Source organism: Varanus komodoensis, unplaced genomic scaffold (genome assembly GCF_004798865.1).
Source record: "Varanus komodoensis strain SLA01 unplaced genomic scaffold, ASM479886v1 scaffold33, whole genome shotgun sequence".
Taxonomy (NCBI): Eukaryota; Metazoa; Chordata; class Lepidosauria; order Squamata; family Varanidae; genus Varanus; species Varanus komodoensis.
Window position 1 is genome coordinate 7,820,958 of NW_025335817.1, and position 18,373 is coordinate 7,839,330.

At 41.7% G+C, this 18,373-nt stretch overlaps 1 protein-coding gene across 7 annotated transcripts in view; it reads left to right on the forward strand.

Moving 5' to 3' along the window:
• The window catches only part of TRPM7 (transient receptor potential cation channel subfamily M member 7), a 79,219-nt gene extending 62,534 nt beyond the window's left edge, over positions 1–16,685 (forward strand). For 4 of the 7 annotated variants that reach the window (XM_044438566.1, XM_044438567.1, XM_044438565.1 and 1 more), the window contains 13 exons: positions 555–631; positions 1,800–1,896; positions 3,106–3,173; positions 3,815–3,852; positions 4,818–4,843; positions 5,263–5,313; positions 5,444–5,509; positions 7,434–7,717; positions 9,950–10,032; positions 11,770–11,975; positions 12,828–12,879; positions 13,724–13,830; positions 14,740–16,685. In XM_044438566.1, coding sequence (XP_044294501.1) covers positions 555–631; positions 1,800–1,896; positions 3,106–3,173; positions 3,815–3,852; positions 4,818–4,843; positions 5,263–5,313; positions 5,444–5,509; positions 7,434–7,717; positions 9,950–10,032; positions 11,770–11,975; positions 12,828–12,879; positions 13,724–13,830; positions 14,740–14,870 — 1,286 coding nt within the window. In that variant the 3' untranslated portion in view covers positions 14,871–16,685. Of the gene's footprint in view, positions 1–554; positions 632–1,799; positions 1,897–3,105; positions 3,174–3,814; positions 3,853–4,817; positions 4,844–5,262; positions 5,314–5,443; positions 5,510–7,433; positions 7,718–9,905; positions 10,990–11,769; positions 11,976–12,827; positions 12,880–13,723; positions 13,831–14,739 lie in introns of those variants that run through there. The other 3 variants (XM_044438568.1, XM_044438571.1, XM_044438569.1) reach the window with 3 other exon arrangements.
• The last annotated feature ends 1,688 nt before the right edge of the window (positions 16,686–18,373 follow it).

Below are 18,373 nucleotides of genomic sequence, written 5' to 3' on the forward strand. Positions count from 1 at the left end.
TGTTTGTGTGCTCCAGGGCTGCCAAGTGGCCATGTCATTTTTTTGTCTTGCAAAATAAACAGTTATGGTAACTGTAGAAATATTTGTGTTACATTCCACCTGGACAATATTACAGGTAAAATCTTTTCGGGACAGTCCTGGGCCCTATGCAAAGTTTTAAAGTCAGTGACATGGTTAACATGCTATAGCCGTCCACAGTGCATTCGACACCCCTCTTTGTTGGCTTGTTCAGGGTGGATTATTTTCAGAGTGGCTTGTGCTGACATGTGAACCCAGTAGCAAGGTTTAGTCATGGCTTGTCAGAAAAGTTTTCAGAGCCAGCTGGCAAGAATGGCAACAAAACAAAAACCCAGTTACTTCTTGAACGCCTTGTACTCTTGCTAGTGCTACTTCCCTGGTCATCTACCCAAACCAGTGTAGTAAAATATTTTCTCACCTGAACATTTTGTAGGCCATCCAAATATGTTTCCATATATATAAGAATTGCTTCTGTTTTATACTTCCTTATAAAACTGTGCTTTCCCCCTCCCATCTGCATTATGATGTTGCTAAAGGTCACAGAGACAACATGGAATTACAACGATTGAAAGAGCCAGTGGTTAAGAATAAAGAAAGAAGCGATAATATTGAGGTAAGAGAAAAATCACTAGAGAATTTTAGCAAGCTGTTGCTTGCACTTCTATGTTGAATAGGCACATTTGTTACCATGTGGAAGAAGCATTTCAGTTGGCTTGACTGTGATGTAGTAAACAAGTGATGTGGTAAACAGTCTGAACTGCAGGCCAAACAAGCCCCAGCTGCAGAGACCCACTGAGGCTTCAGGGAGGAGGTGCAGCACAGTGCAAAAATGCATCTTTTTACCTGTAGAGGGTCCTGGGTTTCCCCCCATGTGACTCCGATTAAAGAATCAGATAGCTAATTAGAGATCTTTTGCCAGACAGACGAGGCAAACCTATCCTGGATGGAGAATTTGCTGTTGTGAACCTCCCAGAAAGCATCACTTGTTGGGCAGTATAGAAATTAAATGATGATTAATGGCAGGTCCTATATGTTTGGCAAGTCCTATATGTTTCCTGCATGTTTCTATTTTCCATGGGAACAGTGCACAGTGGGGAGGCACCAAGTCCATGGCCATTTTAACTTAATGATCGAACTAATTTAAATTAATGATAGAACAATCTGAGTATATTTCTGAAGTTCCTGGTGTCATAGCCTGGATTATGAAGCTGTGTGTTATACAACCTTGTGTGTGCAGAACTACCTAGATATAATAGAGGAGGGGAAGGAACGCTTGCTGAGATGATCATTTAACATGCCTATCAGAAGAAAAAAAGAGAGCTCCAGATTAGGACTATAAACATTTCAGTTTAGGGCTATAAACATTTCAAAATGAACATGTCATTTCATTTTGAAACATTTCAGTCCAGAGATGTCACTTGCAAGAACATTGAAGTTTGTTCTTTCTTTTTCTTCCTGAAAAGTGGCTGTAATGCTTAAATCCTTTAAAACCATTTCAGTACAAACCTAAATTTTAAAAAGTCCTGTATAATTAACTTTATGCAACAGGAAAACTTCAAAAAAGTCATTTTGGAATGCATGAAGATCACCAACGGTCAGGTAAAATGTTGACTTTTCTATTTTGGCCCTTCACAGTTACATCCATTATTATAGGTAGTAACACTTCATATGGCATTTTGGAAGAAAAGAATGTGAGCTAAGTCTCTTTTAAAGTAGTGACACAGAACAAACATTTTAGTAGAGTAGTTAACAGTAACATTGTTGATCTGTTTAATATATAGGGCAGTAGTAATACAGAAGGCAACCTGAAGCATGTTAATTCATGTGGTGGCTTTACTGATTATCATAGAAGCTCATTAGCAGCACGTTCAGAGCAAAGTAAGTATTCTAAGCACCTCAATTTTTAATCTCTGAAGTTTATAAATTGCTACCAATATAAAACAAAAGTTTCTCAGAAATATTTCAAGTTAAGGTTTCTCTGAGTCTTTTTGACCAAATAAAGTTTAAACTGGCTTCTTTCAAAAGGACTTTTCCCCTTCCTTCTCATTGCATTTACTGAATCTCAGTGCTTTCTCCTCCATCCTGTCCTGTTAGTGACATCTTCACAGGCATTGAGACTACAGGTTGAAGGGAAAGTACAGTGGGGGAGTGTGGGATGAGAGTTCTAACACTTTCTTTCCATTGTGCCATTTTCCTGCTGAAAATTTGCCTCCCAGCTAGCAAGCTGCTTTTACCCCTGATGGCTGATGCTAATTAATCTTCTCTTACCGATGCAATGAAAATAGCGTGGGGGTGGAGTGGGAGATCAAGAAGCCCTTCTTACTCTGTACCAGTTAGGGAGGTGTAGTACTAGCGTGCATGCCTGGCATTTAGAAGGTCCTTGGTCCAGTCCCTGGCATCTCCATGTCACGGGTATTAACCCTGGCTAGCCTAAAAGTTTGTCTGACCACAAGAAGCAACCAACCAGCAGCAAGGTCCAAAAACCCGAAGCCAGCACCCAACAGAAGAGACCAGCACCAGCCGTTAACAGTCCAGTTGTTAAGAGCAAACTCAGTCGTTGGTCTTTGTGGCCTTACATGGATCCTACCCTCTTCTCATTGTTAGCTAGAGAAAGCAGGACACCTGTCCACACAGTGGGCTGTTAAGCCGAAGGCTGGGTACCAGCAGTTGCTTCTCAGTAGCATCACAACTTCAAAAAGTGTGAATTTCTGTACAAATTCAGGAGAGCTGTTTGGGTTAAGTGTTCAGCAATGTTATGAAGAGTTCAAGTACAGGGAATTGGAATTTTCTATTGGAGTCTCATTCTAATAAAATACAAACAGTAACAGCTTTTGCCTGGTATCCAAAGAAGTCCTTTAAGCATGCCCAAAGCCTTGGATGGGGAAAGTAAATCCCCACTTCTCCTTTTAAAATGGCAAATTCCAAAATACCAGTGTTTAACTTATTAAATATTAAAGGATATTGGAATTATTGTATTAGAAGCATTGATTATAAGCACATTTGTTTAAATGTAATCACTCAAAAGATTGATGATCAAATGACTAAAAAAGCTTTAATTAGCTGGCTGACCTTGATTTTTTTTTTAAGTGCATAATAGGAGCAGAACATCGATTGAAGAGTCTCATCAGGTAGATTCCAAAGCAGCCTTACTCACAGTGAGTAAAAAGTGATACTACTATGTTTAATGCAGTTTTCCTGCAGACTGTGCCTTGATATGGTGCTGGTCTCCAAACTAGCAGGTATTTATCCTCTTGAAGTGCCTTTAAAAATGTGCTGGACTTTTTGTCCTCTCCAGCTTAATGAGAGAACACTTTCTTTTTGTGGGGGCAGCAGATCAGTGCAAGTGAGTATTGTAATAGGTCTTTGAGGAGAAAATGGTAGCCTTATCTCTCTGGCAGCTGTTTGTACTTTTGCTTCATCACTTGACACCACCACCACATGGACCACTGCCCCATGCTATGCTTGTCCCAAACCTGTGCTTGCTTTGCTTGCACTGCACTTGGGAGACAATTCAGGTAAGCCATTTATGCCACTGAGGGAGCTCTTGGTAAGACAGGAATCTGTCAGACTACTGCTGAAGTGGAATATAGTTGTATTCTAGTCTCTTCAGTCTAGCCACTCTTGGGGGAGCAACTTGGATGCTTTCTTTTTGGCTAGTGAAACATGGCTGAAAAAGTCTATTGAAGGAGTAAACCCTGTCAGTACTGTATAGGCCTTACAAAAGTATGACACACTGTTGCTAAATCCAGCAATTGTGCTATATATTCTACAGATGCATGATTGTTTTTCTTTGCAGGATTGGTTACAAGGGAGACCTTCATTCAGCAATCAAATGTAAGTAGTCTGTGGTACTCAAGCTGTCCATGTTTCTGGTTTCCTGTGCCTTATCTCCCACAACAGTGACTCTGTGATTATGCTGTGAACCACATACACTGAGAGGGAACAAAATTGTTAGGATCTTTACATTCTTCATCATGGTCTCTGTGCATCACACATGTAGGCTTTCCTGCGTAGCATAAGACCTGGATCAGAGAGAAACTTCCATAGCTCAGCATTGCGAAGTGGGTGGGAGCCCCCCTGCTGCTTCTGGGCCTAGGCTAAGAGGGGAGGGCTCTCGCCCTCTTCAGTTTCTTTCCGACAGCACACCTCACCGCTTTGCCAGATTGGTTCAACTTCACTCACTCAAGTTTTTTCTCCTTCCATTACCTACCTTTTCTTTGCTCTTTCTGCACTCCTTTTCCTACATTTTTTTTTAAAAATCCTTTTTCCTTCCCTACACTTCTTCCCGCCTTGTAAAGACTGAGAGGAGGAGCAGAATAATGTACGCTTCCTTGAGTTCATTGGAAGGAAAAAAGGCAGGGTATAGATAATGGCTTCTCCATTTGAACTCTACACAGGGTTATTCTAGGCTATACAAAGGAAAAATAACAACAAAGGGGGGATGTATGAAAATGCAGCAAGTTTCTAGAACATGTGAATAAGCAAAATGACCGCTGCATATGCTTATTATTCATGATAATCAGAACAGTGTATCTTAAAAGAAGGCAAGATATAAATATAAATATAAATGTAAACATAGGAGGTGACTGACCCAAACCTAATTTTGGCTTTGCTCATGCAGAGTGGAGGCATATTCATAAGAAACTTTCTGCCTTTTCCTGTGATGATTGTAGATAATATTTGAAAAGGGGGTCTTTAACAGTTCATATTACTAGTAGGGCAAAGAGACTAGAGCAGTGAGGCAGAGGGTAATAAAATACCAAAAGTGCAAACAACAGTGAAATTTTTCTTTCTTACAGGTCTTCTGAGGAGGATGCACTGAATGGTAAGTTCTTGGTAAAATAGTACATTATGGAAAGCTGCAGTGGTACCAGTAATTTAACATAAGATGTGAAAGGCCCTTGGTTGTAAGGACAGTCCCTTCATTGTATTAATTTATTTTAGTTCTTGTAATCCTCAGTTTGTTTGCAATCATAAGATGACTGACTTGGGGCAAACCAAACCAAATTTACTCATTTTTTTTGTCTCCTTCAGTGTTTTATGCATTATGTTAGAAGGGTTATTGTATCTAAAATGCACTTTTATGAGAAAAAATATCCTCTTTTGAAACAACCTATAAAATTGTGTTACAGGGACTGTAGAATACCATTTCATCTTTCAATATTATCCTGATTTTAAAAACAGATTTAAATATTACAGTGATGTGTGTAAAATGTGTGCCCTGGCTTTTTTTTTTCTTTTAAGGTATTGCTTCTCCATTTAAACCCATCATGGATACCACATACTACTACTCAGGTCAGTAAAAAAGCTATGAGACATAATGAGATGCCATGCGTAAGGGATGGCATATAAAAGTTTTAAATAAATAAATAATGAACAGTTGAAGCACTGTTTTTGCAACAAATTGCTTTCTGTTTTTCAACAGCTGTTGAAAGAAATAACTTGATGAGATTGTCACAGAGCATCCCATTCACCCCAGTGCCTCCAAGAGGTAAGATGATTTTTACATTTAAAATATTGCCATTAAATCATATTCCAGAGTGATGCACAACAATATAGATAATACAATATGACACTAACATGGGGCCACCATAATAAAAGGCATCAAATAAAACTGATGAGGCAAACTGTGGAATTTATGCAAATTTATTTATTTATTAAAAACATTTTTATGCCGCCCCATTCGCCGAAGCCTTGGGGCGGCTTGCAACAATAAATTAAAATAATTATAATCTTAAAATTAAAAATATAAACATTAGATTAAAATACAAACATACAATATAAAATAAGCCGCCCTGGCCAGATAAATTTCAATAATATTAACATTTAAAATGCCGCTTAAATAAAAAGGTCTTTGCCTGGCACCGAAAAACAAATAACGACGGCGCCAGGCGGACCTCTCTACATGGGGAAAATAAAAATGGCCTAACCAGCACTAGAATTATTACAATGTTGGCATCAGGCACATCTCTTCAGGAGGGCTTTTCAAAGCTGAGAAAACCTTCTCTTTTGTGTATACATGTGAAACTTCTGAGAAGGAAGGCAGTTGGAAAACTTAATGTTGCCTATGGTATTACTGTGAATCTTAAACAAGATTGATCTCTTCTTCACAAAATCTAAAAAACAAGCCACTGGTACGAGAGAAATACCAGAAATAGATTAGGAAAATATATGCTGTAGCTGGCTTCTTTATAAATCTCTTACAAGCTATTTATTTGCTTGTGCCTGAGAGTCATGAGACATTCCCAAGAAAACAAACTCTAAAAGTAGCTGCATTAATTTGGAGAAAAGCATCTAGTGTTAACACCATCTCGGCTACAGTAAACTGTTTTGATACCTCTTGGGCATGTATTCGGATGTACACTTCTGCTGGGGAGGGAGGTGCTTGTTTTTCTTCCAAGTTGACAAAGCTGAGCAGCCTACCGATCTTCCAATTATGCTTATAAACAAGGGGAAAGGGGTCTAAATAAATTCTAGTCTCTCCAAATTGCACCTTCACGTGCTTACTATAATGTCTGTGTGGAAGTTACTGCACAAGCACAGTGGTGACTCTGCAGAGAGCCTGCCTGCATCCGCCATAGCAACCAAAAACACCCTGAAGGTTTGGCCAAGGGATGTGACTTCTGAGGCTGGAAGGTAAACAATAGACCCTGGCCTCAAACTCAGAGAGAGACTTTGTGTTTACAGTACAGATGAAATTCTTGTGAACTTTGAAGCAGAAGTTTAGAGATTCCCAGATGATTCCACTCTATTTTGCTGCTAGTTTTGAAGAAGAATGAATGGATGAAAGAAAATCCCCCAGGCAACACAAGCCAACACTCAGTTGTACCAAATTATTAATAATCTTGTTTATTAATTCTTTTACACTTTATTAAAGAGGAAAAGGGGTGTTTAAGTTTCCTCTTTTTATTGGCCAGCCCAAAAAGATGTTTATCAGAATAGATTAGGATTAGGAGAATGCTCTCGTGGTCCCTCAGTGGTGTCTGTGGGGTTGAAATGCCAAGATCTGAGGTGTTGCTTCATCCATGGAGCTAGGAATCGAAGCTCCAGCAGCCGTCCTCCTCTCAGGCAACATGGAAAGAACCATACCGGCTACTGTCTGAGGATGAGAAAGGAGGTACTTGGGGGGACAAGCAGGAGAGGAGACTGGAGAGGCCAGAGTAGAAGTTATGTCAATGCCTTTCCAACCTCCCCTTGTCCCCTGAGATGCTTAACAAGACTGGTGAAAAGATCCCACCTAGTGAAGATGCAGAGCTGGAGGATGGGGAGGTGGAAACCTCCTCTGCTAGTCCTTTCTTCCTGCACTGGATGACCATAAGGTTCTGAATTCTAGGGCCTAATCATTGCCAATAGGATTGCACCCTAAATCAACATTCTGCCAGGCTTAACCGATGACACACATTTTCATGTGGCAGGTGAACCAGTCACTGTGTATCGTCTTGAGGAAAGCTCTCCCAACATCTTGAACAACAGTATGTCTTCCTGGTCTCAGTTGGGTCTTTGCGCCAAAATCGAATTCTTAAGCAAGGAGGAAATGGGAGGAGGCTTGCGGCGTGCCCTCAAAGTGGCCTGCACCTGGTCAGAGCACGATATTCTCAAATCAGGGCACACTTATATCATCAAGTCCTTTCTTCCTGAAGTTGTCAACACTTGGTCAAGCATTTACAAAGAAGACACAGTATTACATCTCTGTTTAAGAGTAAGTTGCATTTTTACTAATAAGGAGAAAATGTTTCAATACTCATACTGAAAATCATGGGATTGCTTCTGCTCTCTGTATTGCAACTGGCTCCGGTCTCAACTTACTGTTTTCCAGTGGGCGCCTACATGTGAACTGGCCCACTTGCAAGAGCCATCTAGCAATAACCACTTATTTCTGTTCTGAAACGCAATCCTTCAATGACATACAGCTGCTTAAATGTTTAAGAGCGGTCTTTGTTTCTCACAACTTGAAAACATTTTTCTTTACCTTGCATGTAAAACCATGGGCACATTTTATGTGATATCTTGGATTAAAATTTGGTTGTGCACTCAGGAATGAAGTAAAATCACTCTTGGAATCATATCTGTCTCTAGCTTTTCTGTGACCTCTATTCCATCTTTTTCCAAAATATTGTACCTTTTTATGTTTTTTGTCATTTCTTACAGCTCCTTAAATTCTGTAGTTTTCATGTTAAATATATCCCTGTTCTCAGCTCTTGAAACACTTTCCCCATTCTTCCAGCAGCCCATAGCCTCCCTCATCTCCAGCCCTGGCTCACTACTTCATCCCATATCTTCATCTTTGTTCTTGCATAACTGTATACATCTGGAAGAGAACAAAGAGTGGGCTGATTTTGTCCATCATAAAGTCAACCTTTTTCTCTTTCTTATTGCCATTTGTAAGCCAAACAGCCTGTCTGATCCACACCAACTTTAGGAATCTGCAGCATGTCTTTTCTAGTTTCGATGCAGGTTGTTTCTTCCTTGTGCTGCCTCTTAAGTGGCAAAATTGAAACCAGCTACTCATTTCTTTATTTCTGCTTCTCACGCTTTCCCTCCATTCTAGCTCCTTCTCCTACACTTCTCTCAATTCCCCTGTCTTTCCTTTGTCTAACTTTGAATTGCATGTGCTGTGGTCTTCATCTAACCTTTCAACCATGTCCAGCTGAACTTTTCCTTTCCTGTGCCATCTCTCCTTTTTACCATACTACCAAATTTTTTACCCTACAATCAACTTTACTCTCTTCTGTTTCCTTCTCCGCTGTTTTCCAAATATACTACTGTTTTATTTCAAAATCAAAAACAAAAAACCGCCAGTCTATCTCTCTGCTCCTGTTATTGCCCCCATAAAAACCACTGGGTGCTGTCCAGCAGTGTCATTCCACAAATTCAAATAGCACTAGCAGCGCTCCGGTGGATCTTTATGTTGCACAAGCAGTTACCCCTGCACAACTGCTTGCAGAAGCATAATACGCTGAACTAACACCATAGTTTGCTCTGTTCTGCTTATTGCCTTTATGCCTTGGTCTCTGTGACTTTGCCCTAGCTGGTTCTCTTTCCACCTTTCTCACAGTTTTTTTTCTTTTGTTTTTCCTCTTATCTGTTAGGATCCCTCAGAGACCAGTTCTCCATCCCCTGCTCCTCTCTCTCTCTGCACAGATAACCTCCTTGGGTTACCCATGATTTTCAGTAACCCCTATATGCCAATACTATCCAGCTCTATCTACCCCAGAAATGTTCTCCTTCCATCCAACTCTCAACCCAAATCTCCAAGTACCCTTTGATATTTCATTGTTAGCCTGTCTGTTCAAGACTATAGTTCTAACCTTTCCTCCAAAGCTCTCCTCAGCTTCACTTTCCTCTTTAATTGAGAATGTTATCATCCATCTGGGGAACAGTTGTTTAACTTTTGCTTTCTTGTTATTTTGCCCCCATATTCAGTCCATTGTGATATCATATTGTTTCTCTCTTAATATTACAGAAATAGCAAGAACTCTGCTCATTCCTTGGTTATACGTATGTTGTCTTGACTACAGCACATCACTGCCAAAGCCATTCACCTCATCTGTCAGGCTATGTCAAACTTGTTCTTAAACCCCTGCACTGACATCCTGTCCACTATTGGACTCTTAATCCTCATCGTGCTTGCCCTCTACGGGTTTGCCCCCCCGCCCCTACAGATTTCAAAACCCGTACTTTTCCAGTAAACCTTCAGGCACAACCCCTTAGTCTCGATATGTTAACATAATTAAGCCTAACTGCTTGTAATTGCAATAATGACATTTCCTTTTCCTTCCTCTGTTGACTTGTAAAGGAACCATCTTCCCTTTCTTTGTAAAAGACTGTGTGGATGGATGGTACTGGGAAAATACAAATATAGTTACCAGTGCTCTTGCCTTTGTCAGGTGCCTGTCTTAACCACAAAGAAATTTGGCTTTCTTCTTCATAGGAAATTCAGCAGCAAAGGGCAGCACAGAAGCTCACATTTGCTTTCAATCAGATGAAGCCCAAATCTATTCCATATTCTCCCAGGTATGTATTATAACATCTTCACAATGCAGGGACAGCCATGCTGGGCCAAAACAATGGTTCGCCCAAGCACAGCATTGTAAATATCCAGATATGGATACTTCTGCAGCCCCCAGTCGTTCTCTGTCTCCCACCTTGCCTCATGGAGGTGCTTCTCAGTGCTGTTTTTCTATTTGACAAAAATACTGTGTGTTAGAATACTGAACTGGTATGGGCAGTGAGTCAACTGGGGGATTCTTGTAGCTTTAAATGGAGGCAATTCTCATGAGGCCAGAAGTTCTAGGGAAGAGGCCTTTGACAGTTATTAATACTGATCAGTCCTTTGCAGTGTGAATTAGTAGAATATTGGAACAAAGGCCAGACTAGATTAAATTAAAATGAAACTGTATAAACCAACAAAACTGCAGAATTGATCATGTAAAAAATAATATGCATCTTATTTCATTATTCTTAGATTGATACAGCATTTGGATTACCTAGATAGAAAATAAAGTTTTTCTTTATTGTGATGTGCACACAGCATTGGTCTACATACAATTTCCATATGTTGTGTAGATTGTTTTTGTGTACTGTACACACAGAAAAAAACTCATGCATATATATAGAGGAGGCTTCCCAGCAAAGACACTTTTAAAATATCTCAAACCGTTATAATGTCAGACAGTATTCCAGAGGGCTGAAGTATAAGATTTTTTGGATTTTTAAAATCTCAAGTATGTCAGAGCCAAAAACCAAATTTTGCTTTGGCAAAAATACTGCTGGGTTGGCAACACCGCCCCCCCCCGAACTAGGTGACTAGAGAGGGTTAATTATAAAGGGGAAATTGAGCCCATTTGCTTTGTAGCATTCCTTAAAATCCCCAGTGGTGTGATCCCAGATCAGTGGTGGCGAACCTGTGGCACGCGTGCCACAGTGGGCACGCAGAGCCCTCTCTGTCGGCATGCAAGCTAAGTCGCCCCAGCATCACCCCAGCAGCCGAGCATCGGACAACAGTGTACATAGGGGCCATGCACATGGAATAGCAGCGCCAGGCGATGACGTCACGAGCCATGACTCATTAGCCGTGACTCATCCAAGCTTTCACATGGCCCATCAGTGTGCTGCCAACGCGCTCGCGCACGCTCGCTCGCTCGCTCGCGCGCGCGCGCGCGCGCTCTCTCTCTCTCTCTCTCTCTCTCTCTCTCGCTAGCTGTGAGTTGTTTTTTCTAAACTAAAACCTCCGTTTTCAGGTTTATTGTAGTTTTGGCACTTTGAGATAAATAAGTGGGTTTTGCGTTGCAGTTTGGGCACTTGATCTCTAAAAGGTTCGCCATCACTGTCCTAGATTAACAAAAAACAAGCTCTTGGACATACACTCACTAGTTATTTTTTCAAGAATAAGGAATTAGTGTGGACCAAAGAAGAATTAGAGTTGGCTAATTGTGCATTCACTGGGAAGTGGCGCGCGGGTGTGCAAGGGCAGTGCACTGTGTCTAGGGCGAGCCTGTCAGCCATGAAATTTAGTAGGTCACCTTGACCTAGACCCTGTGGGGAGAAAAGAGGTATTGGGCACTGGATCATTTGCCCTTTTGATGATGGGCAATATAAAACAATAAATAAACAACTGCTATGCTTACCTGGTCAATAAGGGAACAGACCCTTAAAAAAAGGACAGAGGAATTTGCATGAGTCCTGGCGCAAAACCTCTTAATGCTGCAATTGCTCATACCTTAATCTTGTTTTGATATGTTTCTTCATAAGGTTCTTGGAAGTATTCCTTTTATATTGCCACTCAGCTGGGCAGTGGTTTGCAGTTGAGGAATGCATGACTGGAGAGTTCAGAAAGTACAATAACAACAATGGAGATGAAATAATTCCAACTAACATGCTGGAGGAAGTCATGTTAGCCTTCAGCCACTGGACATATGAATATACTCGAGGAGAGCTGTTGGTCTTAGATCTGCAAGGTAAATGGACATCCTGACAAGCAGGGATGTGAAACAGAGGGACATTGGGTTGTGGCAACTCTGAGTGCACAGGAATGTCATAACATTGCACTAGAAGGCTGTAAGTTGCACAATATGGATCTTCAACAAATGCCATTGAGTTGAGTTCTCGCTATATTACATGCTGCAGGAGAATATTTTAATGCCTTTTATTACATTTATTCCTCCTATTCCTGTATATTAAAAGAAAATAATATCTCTCAAGTGTGTATATAGAAAATACGTCAGTGGAATATAGGTCATTAATATTCCTGCAGTACGGTGCAGAGCAGTCCATAACTCAGTGGTGGAGTGCTAGCTTGCATGCAGAAGGTCCCAACTTCAATTCCTGGCATCTCTAGGTAGGTTGGGAAAAATGCCAGCCTGAAAATCAGGAGAGGTATTACTGCCAACCAGTGTCAAGATTACTGGGCTAGATGGATCAAAGGTCTGACACAGTATAAGTCACAGTATCATATGTTCTTGGTGGTGACTTCACAATCCTTTTCAGAGCAAGCTGCATAAATGCACAAGGTAGTGAATTGCCCTCTTATAACAAATAGATTGTTATATTTGCTGTGTTCAATACTCTGTGCACAACAGAGTGTGGATGGAGGTGGCCTAATTCAACATTTCTATTTTGCACCCCGCCCCCATAAAATATATTGTTCTGCATCAGATTGAAGGGAAGTTTAAGTGACATGTGTTCTTTCACTAGTCTTTTCATGTTAGAACCACTTGTATGGAAAAGAAAAAGGTTGTGTTCACATATCTGTGGTTGACTATTAACTGGGGAGTTTTTCAAGTTTATAACTTCCTCTGTTTCTTGTAAAGGTGTTGGAGAAAATTTGACAGATCCCTCTGTGATAAAATCTGAAGAAAAAAGGTAATTAAAATAGGCAGGACAAACTTCCTTTTTAGTACGGTGAAGGAAGGAGGGAGATATGTGCATGTGCAGTGGTCATTCTGCTCCCCTTTCCTTCCTAGCAGACCAGGAAAAGGGCTTTTCTAGCTTTAAAGACTTTATTTACATTAAATCTGACCAGTTATGCTGGCTTTGTAGTGCAAAAGAGCAGTATTGAAGAAGGCAGAAACAAAAGAAACAAGCAAAGTTAGTATATTGATCCTTAAAGAAAAGAAGCTGATTCCAAATTACCTCTCTTTCCTTCCAAATTGAAATGAGCAAACCACACTTTCAAGCAGATCCTCTTGCTCCAGGGTCAGTCACTTGGAATGTCCAGTCACAGTCTCATCACCTGGATCCTGGGTTTAATGATGCCATGTCTGCCCCCTCTGTATTAGCATGATCTCTAAAATCTCCGATTCTCAGTAACTTCCCTGGCTTATCTCTGGGTGCTCTGGTGTTGGCCTTTCAGGTGCAGATTGATTATCTGAAACAGAATCCATTTCTACAGCCCTTGTAGGTTACTTTGTATATAGAAGCTTGAACTCAGTTTTTGCCCAACCCATTCATCAGAAGACAGATCTGTGATTAGATCTCTAGACTGCCTTAATTTTAAAGCAGTGGTAAATGTGGATCAGCAAACTTGAGAGGTCACCTGAGAGAGCTTCCTTCATTACCTGATAAAAAGACTAGTTTCTTTCCCATTGGTAAGATGAAAAGAGAAACTCTTAACAAGACCACACCAGACAGACCGACCTATAAACTTTCCACACAAACTTTGCATGTTTGGCTACAGAAACTTTACGTTTTATGCTTTATTTTAAAGGTCAAACGATATGGTATTTGGTCCTGCAAATCTAGGAGAAGATGCCATCAAAAATTTCAGAGCTAAGCACCACTGCAACTCATGCTGCAGGAAACTTAAGCTTCCAGGTAAACAGACACACCTGTTTAAGGGAGAAGAAATAAATTCCTTCTGGATTTAAAAATACAACTTCTGTGTATTAAAAAAACTTCTCTCTCTCTGCTGCCTTTAACTATTACTTTTTATTTCTCAAGGGTTTCATACTTCAGTTCCACAGTTCCCTGTTGGTTACTTAGGACATGGAGTTGCTCACTTCTGTGCTCACGATAACCTAACCAAGTTGTCCCTGAAACCACATGAAATGACTCTTTCCCTTTCCCTCCCATACATGCTGAAAGGAGGACTGGTTCTTCCACCTTTTTCTTGACCTGAGCTCCTAGAATTAAGAGCTGTAACAGGTTGGGCAGGAAGTATTTTCTCTATAAATACACTGTTGCAAGCAGGATAAATTAATTCCCTTAATTATGACAAACATAGGGGAAATCCCCTCTACCCTGCCATCTAAAAGTCAGTATATGTTAAGAGAGCAGTCCTGTCATCTTGGGGACATACATTTTGCACAAATTGAGAAACAAAAACTGTCCATCATAAAGGCCACTATATTATTATAAATTAGGATGTTGAACCTCTTAAAACTCTCTCTAGACACATACTTTGCCTATTGATGAAGTCAGGCATAAAATAGTCAGCTTAAACCCCGTTGTCTTGGTTCAGACACTTGGCTTCCATCCTTAGTTCAGATGCCCCCCCCACCAACAAATTCACTCCCAGTAATGCTCATCAGGCAGCTGTGGCTCAGGCAGAAAAGCTTAGAGTTCCTGCGCCAAGAAGTTCGTGTGCAGACCTGGCTGCCCTCACACTCCCTGTCCCCCTTTCCTGGCCACCGCTTTAGCTGGAATTCAGAGCTGTCATGCTGCAAATGTGTGTCCATTCTCCTCTCCCACATTCTTCTGAGGGCGCCTGTTGTTTGCTTGTAGATTTGAAACGGAATGACTACACACCCGATAAAATCCTGCTGCCGCAAGATGATTCTCCAGAGCTGACCATTCAGCCTGGGAGCTGCACCAAAGAATCTGACTCAGCCGGTTCCAGTCACGTGATGCTGTGATGACGGGCACAGCACTCTGGTTGCACCCAAACATTTGCTCAAGTCACGGAGTCCCCTGGCCCTTCTCTCCCTGTGCTGTAATTGGATAGAATCCTTCATCAAAACAAAAGGCTACACAAATAGGACCGGAATGTTTTGATGGCTCTGGTACAGTAAACGGGCCCATTGTAGAGGGGCCTAGAAAAATGTGGGAATCACCCATGGAGGAGCACCTGGCAGCTGGTGATTCCTTGGGGGGTTTTTTTTTTTTTGGAGGGAGGGCGAGGGGAGGGATAGGATTGAATGAGATTAAGTATTTATGAAATAGCTTTTTAAAGAGGCATTTTAGCAGAAGGAGAACTTCACATTTTACCTAGGTCTGTGCAGGAGATTTCCCCCTCCTCATCCTATAGTGCAATATGCCCTTGACCAAATGACGTTTTTGGTTTTGATGGTTTTAAGGCAGATTGTGTTTGGGCTTTTTGGCAGCTGGTTTCTGTCATCTGGCTAGAGAAATGGGAGAGTCCTCCCAGCCCCCATCCCTGCACATACCTTCTGCTTACAGATACCGAAGGATTCTTTGACCCTTCTCAGGGTGTCTTATATAATACTGTCTCTGCTCAGAGCCATGTATGTTTTATGTGGCCCACTGGAATGAAGCTGCTCCGAAGGACCTGTCCGTGTTCAGTGCCAGTAAGCTGAGCCCCATAGAGCAGGAACAGCTGTTTCCAGACAAGAAGTGATGGCATGTTTCCTGTATCAGGATTCATCCTCAGAAGTGTGGAGCCAGTTCTCATGGGATGGACTGTATGTAATGAAATCCTCTTTTTTTAAAAAAACGAAAAGATACATTTCAGTTTTATCAAGTCACTGTCAGATACTAGTAGAGCCACAAAAGAAGACGGCAGGATAGGGAGGTGTCTAATCACACAGGTATTTGATGTAACGAACTAGCACAGAAGTTGGTCTTGGATATGTTGCCTTGTACAATGAACAGGTGTTTGGGAAGTGCTGTTTCTTTTTACGTAGTGGCTGCTTCAGAAGTGTTGCCTTCCAAAGATCACCTAAAACCAGTCTATGAATGTTGAATGTACATGTGAACATTTTAGGGTCCCTTCTGATGTTACCGCTGCCCTGCAAGAGCTGTCACAACATGGCGCCTTCCCAAGCGGTCAGGTGACAACACGAGCCCAGTGGCACCCCAGCCCCACCCCCCCACCCCGGCTATGCTGCTGCTGCTGGTGTGTCCAGTGGGAGCAACGGCGGTATGGGAAGGGGCTGTAGTGCCGGCATCTGCCTCTCCAGTGCCGTAAGTAGCTGTGCCGCTGCCGTGGCTTCCACACCACCCAGAACAGCATCACAAGGGCCCCTCCGTTGTATTTAAAATTGTGTGAAAACACCTTTAATGTTATGCTATATACAGAACTTATTTAAAAGAAAAGAAAATAGAGTTGGATTTACATTATGTAATGTGCGGGAGATTGCAATGCAACTTTATGCCAATAAAATGTAATTTACCTGTCCCCAATTTGTTGAATATTCAACAAGAAGAACCTGTTGTCCAACTGAAGTTTCATGCTGCAACTTTTTTTGTTATGTAGGTACTAATTGTTATTTTTAATTGAAAGGCATCATAAACGCCCAGTAATTATTATTTTTTAATTCTGTAGTGTATCTTATAGATACAGACATTAAGGCACGAACACAATAGCTGTTTAAATGGTGGTTTATGTCACTGGGAGAAGAAAAGGTATAGTGCATTAAAAATATCAAACTGTATACATTTTGTATATCAATAAATCTTTAAACAATCCCAAATAAATTTATTCTTGTTTAGATGGTTGAGCTCCTTCCTTATTTTATTTGATTTTAGTTGATAAGGAGTTGGAGGGGACAAATAAGGATTAATATTATCATTTGGATGCAATACTAGGTCTTAACAGTGGACTTCTCACAGGGACACGCATGCTGGTTTCCACCAGATGTTAGCTGAATTGGTGAAAGCACCTACAACCATGCATAGCCCTGGCCAAAGCAAACAGTGCACCTGGCTGAGCATCACATCTCCTTCAATGTCAACCTCCAGCAAGTTCATCCTTAATCAACGCAGTTACCTTCCTATACAACCTATTCCATGTTTTTCCCACCTATTCTTTGAGAATAGTAATTAGGGAATAGTAATTAAGTTAAACCATTGAGCTGTTTGGCTGTTAATCGGAAGGTTGGCAGTTCGAATCTGCATGACAGGGCGAGCCCCTGCTGCTTTGTCGCAGCTCCTGCCTACCTAGCAGTTTGAAAGCATGCAAATGTCAGTAGATAAATGGGTACCACTTCAGTGGAAAGGTAACAGCATTCCTTGCATCTCAGCGTTTATGCCGGTCACATGAGCACAGAAGTGTCTTCAGAAAATGCTGGCTCTTAGCCTTACAAACAGAGATGAGCATCAGCCCCAGAGTTGGACACGACTAACACACATGTGCGGGGCAACCTTTATCTTTAGTAATTAGGGTGTGCAAAAGATCTGAGAAATGTATCCACCTGTAAGAGAAGAGACTGTTCAAGAAGTGTGTTTAGGTGCCATAAAGTCTCTTCAAATATTTCTGTGTTAGTTCTGTTGCTACCCAGTGATCTTCAGTTCAAAGATCCAAAGTTCAGCATATGGTTGTTAATGTTGATCGATCTATGCCAGTGCAAGAACCCAGATGAAATTGAATGTTGATAAGGGGGCTTGGTATTATACAGGACATGGAAGATACCCAGAGGAGAACATTGATTGGAACACAGAAGAATTGGCAAAGGTGAGGAAGGTGGACTGGCCAAAGAAAGAGAAGAGGGGACAGATGTCTTATTGCTGTTCTCTTTTCTGGTCGTTCCCCCACCCAGATGGTCTCTGGTAACCATGCCAGTTAGCCCTTGGGCCTGGTGGTGCTGTTACTCAGTGCTAGGTCGGCACATAATGAAATCTCACTGTATCAGCAAGACCTGGGTGAGAGAGTTGCAACGGAGGGTTACTCTCCCAGCTATGTCTGCCTGGGTACTTGGGACAGCACCAGCATCGCCTGGAAGGCTGGGGAAAGGGGTTACAGTGGTTCACAGGGATTCTATCCCCCTCTGCAGGCTTCCTGTCCACTCGGGGCCAGGCCTTAAGTGTCTACCTGGCATTGGGTGGTGGAGACAGGGATTCTGCTGGCTTAATGTCCAGTCCACTACCCAGCTGACTCCCTGCCTGAGCTGACACAGGTTATCTCAGACCTGGTGTTGAGGAGCCCCAGGAACTTGGTCTTGGGTGATCTCAACTTCCATGCTGAGGCTGCCTTATCAAGGGAGGCTCAGGACATGGCAGCATTGCAAACCATGGGGCTGTCTCAGCATGTCATTGATGTGACACATGAGAAGGGACACACTCTGGATCTGGTTTTCTCAACTGGGCAGGATAATGGTGGTCTGATGGTTGGGGGTTTGACAGTTACCCCTTTGTCAGGGTCAGATCACTTCCTCTTGAGGTTTGAAATATCCTCTGCATG